Source organism: Gracilinanus agilis, chromosome X (assembly GCF_016433145.1).
Source record: "Gracilinanus agilis isolate LMUSP501 chromosome X, AgileGrace, whole genome shotgun sequence".
In the NCBI taxonomy this organism is placed as follows: domain Eukaryota; kingdom Metazoa; phylum Chordata; class Mammalia; order Didelphimorphia; family Didelphidae; genus Gracilinanus; species Gracilinanus agilis.
In genome coordinates this window covers 72,086,828-72,096,759 of record NC_058136.1, presented here as the reverse complement: position 1 = coordinate 72,096,759, position 9,932 = coordinate 72,086,828, and the positions used below count along the sequence as shown (strand labels likewise).

Below are 9,932 nucleotides of genomic sequence, written 5' to 3'. Positions count from 1 at the left end.
CCCTCCACCCCCACCCCCCCCAGTGCCCAGCCCTCTCACCGAGCTCTGTGCCGCCAGGGAGGCAGGAGAAGGAGCTTCCCGGAGCTGGGTTACCTTTTTACAGAGGACCAGCTGGTGGTCAAAGAGGAAGAAGACCCTCTGCTGGCTGCGCCCGTACGGCTGGTAGATCCAAGACATCTCCCCAGTATAGATCAGCTCCGAGCTCCGGTCCAGGATGTCCTCCCCCTGAGAGAGACACGGGTAGGTGAGAGCCTGCCCAAGAAACTGCCATTCTCTCCCCTCAGTTCCCTGGGATAGGGTGCAGTGGCAATAGACTTGTTGGCTATGCCACTTCTACTCTTTTTATAGAGGGGCAAGCTGAGGCCAAAGGCAGGGTAGAGACTTGTCCAGGATCACATAGCTAATCAGGGGAGGAAATAGAAACTAGAACCCAGGACTCCTCCTCCCAGTTAAGGACTCTGTTACATCTTTATTTATCTATCTCTTAAAACCCTCACCTTCCATCTGAAACTTAATATGGTATATTGGTCCAGCTTTAAGGGCTGGCCAATGGGGGTGAAGTGACTTGCCTAGAGTCACACAGCTAGGAAGAGTCTGAGGCCAGATTGGAACCTAGGACCTCCTGTCTCTGATTCTGGTTCTGAATCTACCGAGCCACAGATCTGCCCCCCCCCCCAAGGGTTTTTTTTTTCTTCTAAAACCCATCGCCTATGAGGGACAAGGGGCCAAATCTCCCCAGATGTCCCAGACTTTAATAAAGGAAAGGAGTCAGATAAATAAATATGATGCTTTTGTGCTGTGTCCCCAGCCAGGCCCTAATTCTGTCATCTATGGCCCTTCTCCCCCTTTTTTTGAACCCTTACTTAGAATCTAAACTATGTATTAGTTCTAAGGCAGAAGGATGGTAAAGGCTAGGCACTGAGAGCTGTTAAGTGACTAAACAAGGGTCACACAGATTGGAACGGATCCCAGATTGGAACTCAAGACCTCCCATCTCCTAGCCTGGCTCTCAATTCACTAAGCCACCTAGCTGGCCTAAACCTATTTTATTTTATTTTTTTTAATTTTTTATTTAGAATATCTTTCCATGGTTACATCATTCATGATCTCCCTCACTCCCTCCTCTTTCCTTCCCCCTCCCAAAGCTGACAAGCAGTTTCCCCCAGGTTATACACGTATCATTGCTGAAGACCTATTTCCCTGTTATTCATATTTGCAGTAGAGTGATTTTTTAACATCAAAACCCCAATCACGTCCCTATTGCACCACGTGATCAATCATATATTATTATAATGCATTTCTGCTCCCACAGTTCTTCCTCTGAATGTGGTTAGTTTTCTTTCTCATAAGTTCCTCTTGATTGCCCTGGATCATTGCGTTGCTGCTAGTACAGAAGTCCATTACATTCGATTGTGCCACAGTGTATCAGTCCCTGTGTACAATGTTCTCCTGGTTCTGCTCCTTTCACTCTGCATCACTTCCTGGAGGTCTTTCCAGTTCACATGGAATTCCTCCAGTTTATTATTCCTTTTGGCACAATAGTATTTCATCATCAACAGATACCACAATGTGTTTAGTCATTCCCTAATCAATGGATATCCCCTCATTTTCCAATTTTTTTTCCTACCACAAAGAGCATGGCCATGAATATTTTTGTACAAGTCTTTTTCCTTATTACCTCTTTGGGGTACAAACCCAGCAATGGTGTGGCTGGATCAAAGGATAGGCATTCATTTAAAGCCCTTTGGGCATAGTTCCAAATTGCCCTCCTGAATAGTTGGACCAATTCACAACTACACTAGCAGTATATTATTATTAGTGTATCCCAATTTTGCCACATTTCCTCCAACATTTATCACTTTCTTTTGCTGTCATATTGGTCAATCTGCTAGGTGTGAGGTGGTACCTCAGCATTGTTTTAATTTGACTTTCTCTAATTAGGAGGGATTTTGAACACTTTTTCATGTGCTTATTGATTTCAGCCTGTGAAAATTACCTATACATGTCCCTTGACCATTTGTTGACTGGGGAATGGCTTGACTTTTTGTAGATTTGTCTTAGTTCCTTATATATTTGGGAAATTAAATCTTTGTCGGAGTTTTGTTATAAAATGCTCTCCCAGTTTGTTGCTTTCCTTCTAATTTTGGTTGCACTGGTTTTGGTTATACAAAACCTTTTTAATTGATATAATCAAAGTCATTCATTTTACATTTTTTAATGTTCTCTATCTCTTGCTTTTGTCTTAAATTTCATCCTTTCCCACAGAACTGACAGGTATACTAATCTATGTTCACCTAATTTATTTATGATTTGACTCTTTATACTTAACCCATTTGCCCATTTTGAATTTATCTTGGTATAGGGTGTAAGATGCTGATCTAAACCTAATTTTCCCCATATTGTTTTCTAATTTTCCCAGCAGTTTTTGTCCAATAGTGGGTACTTGTCCCCAAAGCTGGGGTCTTTGGGTTTATCGAACACTAGCTTACTGAGGTCATTTGTCCCTAGTCTATTTAATTGATCCACACTTTCTCTTTCTTAGTCAGTACCATATTGTTTTGATAACCACTGCTTTATAATACAGTTTACGATCTGGTACTGCTAGTACCTTCACATTTTTTTTTCATTATTTCCCTTGATATTCTTGATCTTTTGTTCTTCCAGATGAACATATAATTATAATTTTTTAAAATTCTATTAAAAAGTGTTTTGGTAGTTTAATAGGTATGGTACTGAGTAAGTAGATTAATTTGGGTAGGATGGTCATTTTTATTATATTAGCTCATCCTACCCAGGAGCAGTTAATGTTTTTCCAATTGTTTAGATCTAGTTTTAATTGTGTGAAAAGTGTTTTGTAGTTGTGTTCATACAGTTCATGTGTTTGTCTTGGCAGATAGATTCCTAAATATTTTATATTGTCTAGAGTGATTTTAAATGTAGTTTTTCTTTCTAACTCCTGCAGCTGAGTTTTGTTGGAAATGCCTTTTAGTTGATTTTCTGGGGTTCCTTAAATATACCATCATATCACCTGCAAAGAGTGATAGTTTAGGTTCCTCATTGTCTACTTTAATCCCTTCGATTTTGTTTTCTTCTCTAATGGCTACTGCTAGTGTTTCTAGTACAATATTAAATAACAGAGGTGATAATGGGGATCCTTGCTTCACTCCTGATCTTATTGGGAAGGCTTCTAATTTGCTTCCATCGCAGATGATACTTGCTGATGGCTTTAAATATATACTTTTATTATTGTGAGGAAAGGCCCTTCTTTTCCTATACTTTCTAGTGTTTTCAATAGGAATGGGTGTTGTATTTTGTCAAAGCCTTTTGCTGCATCTATTGAGATAATCATGTGATTTCTGTTGGTTTGATTATTGATATGGTCAATTATGTGGATGATTTTCCTAAGATTAAACCATCATTCCTGGTATAAATCCAACCTGAGCATAGTGAATTAATCCTTGTGATCACTTGCTGGCATCTTTTTGTTAGTATTCTATTTAAGATTTTTGCATCTATGTTCATTAAGGAGATTGGTCTGTAATTTTCTTTCTCTGTTTCTGGTCTACCTGGCTTTTGGAATCAGTACCATATTTGTGTCATAAAAAGAGTTTGGTAAGACTCCTTCTTTGCTTATTTTGTAAAATAATTTGTATAGTATTGGGATTAGTTGTTCTTTAAATGTCTGATAGAATTCACTTGTGAATCCATCAGGCCCTGGGGATTTTTTCTTAGGAAGTTCCTTGATGGCTTGTTCAATTTATTTTTCTGAGATTGTTTAAGAATTCTATTTTCTCTGTTAATCTAGGCAATTTATATTTTTGTAGCTATTAGCCCATTTCACCTATATTGTCATATTTATTCCCATATAGCTGAGCAAAGAGTTATTAATAATTGCCTTAATATCTTCTTCATTGGAGGTGAGGTTGCCCCTTTCATCTTTGATACTGCTTTATTGATGTTCTTTTTTCTATTAGATAAATTAGTACTTTATTTTATTTGCTTTTTCAAAGTACCAGCTCCTAGTCTTATTGATTAGTTCAATAGTTCCTTTACTTTCAATTTGATTAGTTTCTCCTTTAATTTTTAGGATTTCCAATTTAGTTTTTATTTTTAATTTGTTCTTTTGCTAATTTTTTAAGTTGCAAGCCCAATTCATTGATCTCCGCCCTCTCTATTTTGTTGGTATAGGCACCCAGCAATATAAAATTTCCCGAGTACTGCTTTGGTTGTATCCCATAGGTTTTGATATGATGTCTTCTCACTGTCATTCTCTTTAATGACATCTGTAAATGTTTCCACTATTTCTTCCTTGACCCACCTGTTTTTTAGAATTAGATCGTGTAATTTCCAATTAACTTTAAATTTGCCTTTCCACGGACCCATGTTAATTATAATTTTTACTGCATTATGATCTTAAAAAGTGGCATTTCTGCTTTTCTGCATTTGTTTGCAATATTTCTATGCCCTAGAACATGGTTGATCTTTGTATATATACCACTAATTGCCCGGGAGGATCTCAGGGTCTGACTTAGCTTGACCTTAAGTTTGGAACTTGTGAGAGCATATGTGTGGGATAATGGGGGTGTGTGGCTTGCTCTTGGCTTGCTCACTCTTTGCTATGCATCCTGCTAGATTTGCTCCCCTCTCACCTCAATTCCCCAGATGATATCTGCCTACCTTTGGGGTTTTTCTTTTTTGAAGGTTGTTTCCCTCTGTCTCTGTTGGTTCTTTCACTCCCGTATTTGTTTTGCGGTAATATTTTGCTCTTGGTCGGAGAGGATTTTCATGGTGAAAGGGGGTGCTACTCTAATTACTCCTTCATCTCGGCTCTACCCCTAAACCTATTTTAATAACCCCTTCCCTTCCATCTTAGACTCAATGCTGTGTATTGGTTCAAAGGCAGAAGAGTTATAAGGGCTAGGCAATGGAAGTCAAGTGACTTGCCCAGGGTCACCCAGATAGGAAGTGTCTGAGGACAGATTTAAACCCAGGACCTCCTGTCTCCCAGCCTGGTTCCCTATCCACTAAGCCATCTAGCTGCTCTCGTCTCTCTTACATCTTGCTGCTTCCAGAAGAAAGGAAGGTGGCCCGGGGAGTGCAAAGGGGGTTGCTTTAATGGAGTCCTGCTGCTAAAGTTAAGCCAGAGGAGATTGCTTTCTCAGGCAGCATCAAACACAGTCATTTGCAGCTTCTCTTGGTTAGAAGCAAGACTGTGGGCACTCCTCCCTCCGCTGTAGTGGGAGAATACTGGAGGGAGGAGGCATGCGCGCCAGGCTCTTCCACAGGCAGGCCTCATATTTGAGAGTGTGTGTGAGCATGTGTGTGTGTGGTTACTGTTGGAGCTGTAATTAAGGAGAAGACAGGAGGGCAGAGAATGCTAGCTAGGAGCCATGAGCACTGCTGAGCCCACCCACCCAAGCTGTAGGAACCCCTCCCTGTGTTCCTTTGAGGCCCAGAGGGAGAAGGAACTGGCCCAAGACAGAGAGTAAATGAGTGATGGGGAGAGGATGCACCCAGGGCTCCTGAGGCCTGGATCAGCATTTGTCCTCATCAGGCCCTGCTGACATTGGACTGTTTTATTTCCTTTGAAAAGTAAACACTTGAAGGGCAACTAGGTGGCTCAGGGGACTTAGAGCCAGGCCCGGAGACAGGAGGTCCTGGGTTCCAATCTGGCCTCAGGCACTTCCAAGCTGAGTGACTCTGGGCAAGTCACTCAGTCCCAATCACCTAGTTCTTCCCCCTCTTCTGCTCTGGAACCGATACTTAGCATTGATTCTAAGACAGAAGGTAAGGTTAAAAACAAAACAAAAACGTGTACACTCGAGCAGATGGTACGGGCCTTTTCCTTTCCAGATGAGTAGAGGGGGCCAGACAGAGGGAGAATCTACTCATCCTCTTATAATCAGGCTTCCCCCCGCCTCCCCGTGGTTAATTAAAATCTGCTTCATTAAAACTGGAGAGGTGGCTGCTACCTGGCTCCTTGGTCCTATCCTGCCAGGGAGCAGTGCCCAGCTGTCCCATCCCTCTGCTAAGAAGCAGTAAGTAGTAGCAAGGCCACATTTCCCAGGCTGTAGGTCCTGTACCCAGGAAGCCTCCAGGCTTCAAGTTAGGGTAGGACACAGCCCCCAGAACACTGGAACAGTCAAGAACGAGTCAAATCCTGTGTGCAGTCACTGAAGGTCAGAGTCGGAAGGGGTCTTCCGGAACACAGAATGGCAGAGCTGGGATGGGCCTTAGAACAGGGGACATCACAGCTGGGAGGAACCTTAGAATACAGAATATCCCTTAGAACAAAGAAGGTCACAGCTGGGAGGGGCTTAGAAGATGAAACTCAGGGCTGGGAGGGGCCTTAGAATTCAAAAGGGTAGAGCCAGTAGGGCCCTCAGCATAGGCTGGGACCTGGGACATCAGTAAGTATGACCCAGTTTCACAAATGAAGACTGAGGCCCAGAGACAGGATGAGCCTCGTCCTCAGTCTCACAGTGGATTGGTGCAGAACCAGGGCCAGAACCCTGAGCCACAGGACACCACGTCCCAGGTGCTCTTTCTCCCATCTCCTTGCTGCCACTGATAATGCCTTCTCCTAATAGAAGCTGAATGGGCATTCTGGGCTGGAGGCCAGGGCTCTGAGCTGAGCTGGGAGGATACCTGGGAACTCAGTTAACATTTCCTCTTAATGAACTGAATCCAAAGCAGTAAAGCCCTAGGGGGTGGAAGGCAGAGACTGGCAATCAAGGGGGGGGGGAAGGAGGTGGGGCCAGGGGAGGGCCTGGCTGCTAGCTGGCATGCTGCAAGGCAGCACCTCCGAGGTCAGCAGCAGGTGGGGAATGTGCATGGCAGCAGGCTAGAGTCCGTGAGGTGGCTGATGGCACCAAGGGAATCCTGTGACTGGCAAGATCAGAGCCCCCTTAGCTGTGGGTCACTGGGACAACATCCTTTCCCAGGGACTCAGTTTCTCCATTTGTCAAACTAAGGGTCTGATGAAACCTGTTTCAGCTATCTGTGATCCGTTTCCAATAGCTCCAAGGTGGGTCAATGGTAGGCCAAGGGGATTGCACCAAGCCTTCCTCTTAACACTATCCCTCCCCCTTGGGTGGTCTCTGGCTCTTTTCATCAACTCTCCAACCTGGCAAGAGCCATGCGAGGTCCTCTGACCTCTGTAGGCCTCATCAGGTGGTGTGTACCCACTTTCCTTTCTGGAGCTCTTTTGTTCCCCAGGTATACCAAGTGGGAAAGCATTCAATGTGCTTCTGGATTAAGTCAGCAGGTAACTTTAGGGCCTTCTCTTGGGGGAAGACCGGCAGTGGTGGTAGGGTTTGTGGGGAGGGGGGCAAATTCCCTTTGGGCCATTGATCCTCTCTGTGATCTGGGACAAGACCCCCCCCCAATTCCAGAATGTTAGACGCGGAAACTTGGCCTCATTAAATCCAACAGAAGAGGGTACTGAGGCACAGAGAAGGAAGGTGTTCTAGGTTATACAAGGAGTGTTTCTGAAGCCAACACTCAGTCCCAGACCCTCTGCCTCAAAACGCAGTGGGGTTTTTTCTTATTTCATGGTACCTCTAGCTGAGTTAAAGGAGAGATCAATGGATTCTATGTTTGAGGGCTGGATGATGTGGGAAAGAAAGGTGGGCGAGTGGACTGGGATCCTCCATGTGTCCCCATGGCTACGCCGGGCCCAGAGGGGAGGTGTTGGGCAACAGATGCCCCCGGGGCCCTTCCAGGCTATATAGGGGAGGCCAGACGACACCATCTAATGGAAGATGATCGAATAAGCTGACATTTCTCTAAAGGATGTAAAAATAGGATCTCTCTCTAAATACATTTGCCCATGATCTTTGGCTTTGGTTTCTTCTTCTGAAGCGAGAGGGAGCTGAGCTAGATGGTCTCAAGGGCCCCTTCAGTGCTCCACGGTCTAAGGTTCCTCCCTTCTAGCTCGGTTAGTCTATGATTTAATTCGAGTTTCTTCCCCATGCTGGCTGATGTCATCGGGAGAGGAAAATGAGAAATCAATACAGTCCCCCGTCTGATCTGGGGGTCCCAGGAGGCCGCCTCATCAGGCCACCAGAGCTCTCAAATCAGCACTCCTGCTGCCTTCATCACGTCTGGCTTTTTGTTTTCTCGAAAGTCTACCGTGAATCTAATCATTCAATGGGAAAGCGGAGCAGACCCAGGGGATTTACACAATCAAGTTGGAGGAGGGGGAAGCCGGGGAGAGAGGAGTGCAGACACACAAAATAGAGCCTGGAATGTTCACCGCAGCCAACTTGGGCTCCTCCTCGTGAAAAGCTTCAGGAGAAAAGAAGCTGAAAAGTAGTGGTCGGGGCCACATTCCCCTCTCTTCTTCTCAAGTGGATTTAATGAGTGTGAACAGTGGCAGAGAGATAGCTCGATGGAATCATCCCAGCATCAGGGAAATAAGAGATGGAAATTTCCCAGAAGCCTGCAGGCCTCTGGAACGGGCTCTTCTTCCCCATGACTACACCTCCCATCAGGGCCTGGCTATTGATTGCTACTTAGCGGAACAATTGACGATTTCCTTTCCTTGTTCATTTGGGAGTCGATGAGCGCCAGCTCATCCTGGCACAGTTAGTGGGCCTGCCTGTCTAGAGAGGTGTACAGGGGCTGCTCAGCCACAGAGGAAGTGGAGCTGAGAATTTGGGGGCTGGAAGCAGTTGGACTCAAACCTCAAACCTGGGAGGGGTTGGAGGTGGGGTGGTGTCAGGAGACCTGAGTTCAAATTTTGTTGTGTGCTAGCTGTGTGATCTCGGGCAAGTCCCTTCTTTTCCCTGGGCCTCAGTTTCATCTTCTGTAATAGACGAGGGTTGGACTTGATGGCCTCTGAGGCCCTTCCCACCTCCCAATATCGTTTTCTCTGTCTAGATCCATCAGAAGGAGGCCAGCACATGCCTCCCAGGCAGAAGCTCTTGGGTACAGGAAAGATTGGCTTCTTGCTCTCTCCCCCACCCCCTTCCTCCCAACAAGACAGATTAAGTGCTAAAGGCTTTGATCTTTTTCATTTGGTAAATGAAGTTGAAATTAAGATGAGGCTGCTTCTGACAACCAGAAACATCTGGGAGCTAATGGGAGGGCGGACAGGAAGATGGGGTTTACCCTGCTGATTTCCAGGGTTGACATCTACCAGGCCTGTCTCTGCTTGCCCTACAGTGAAGTCCTATGAAACCTCTGTGCAAAATGGAAGCCCTAGGGCTATGGGCCACAGCTTCTGGGGCTTCGGGCTCCACCTGGACCCAGCTTTCAAGGACAATGGGGATGTGGGACATCGAGGTGCTGCCCACATAGAGGACCCCCACACCCGATCCTTCCTGTAGATGAGGCAGGAGTTTGGGGGCTTCCAGACTGTCAGTGTCTAGTGGTACGGGCTATCCGATGATAACTGGGCCAGGGGGCTGTCTTAGCACTCAGTTTAGTTTGGGTTTCTTTCTCTGGAAAATGAGGGGGTTGGGACAAAGGTCCTTCCCTTCTCTGACGTTCTCTGTTTCAAGACCCTTCTCGGTTCTGAGGCCCTTCTCAGCTTTGACCTTCTCTGTCCTATGGCCCACCCCTGGCCCTGGACATAACTGCACGGAGACAGATGAACAACCTGGAGGTCCTTTCCACCTGGGACCCTACACCCATCCACAGTGACCCAACAATGCTTCTCATGGTTTATCTTTTGCAAAATCTGGTGTTTTCTGTTAAGGTCCCTCATAGCTCTGATGGTCCGCATACTGAGGTCCCTCTCATCTCTGACCTTCGGTGTTCTGAGGTCCCTTTGAACTTTGGCATTCTAGGTTCTAAGATTTTAGCCACTTGGATATTCTAGGTTCTGAGATCCCCATCAGTTCCTACATTCTCTAAAGTCCCCACCAGTGATGAGATTCTATGTTTTGAAGTCCTTCCCAGCTCGGACATTCTGTATTCTGCAAAGC

The 9,932-nt window shown here is 45.4% G+C and overlaps 1 protein-coding gene across 1 annotated transcript in view; it reads right to left on the bottom strand.

Moving 5' to 3' along the window:
• Window positions 1–9,932, bottom strand: part of LOC123253767 (rho guanine nucleotide exchange factor 9) — an 87,882-nt gene that overhangs the window by 14,621 nt on the left and 63,329 nt on the right. Inside the window, exon 6 of the mRNA XM_044682911.1 lies at window positions 94–225. Within this exon, the coding sequence (XP_044538846.1) occupies window positions 94–225 (132 nt within the window). The remainder of the gene's footprint in view (window positions 1–93; window positions 226–9,932) is intronic.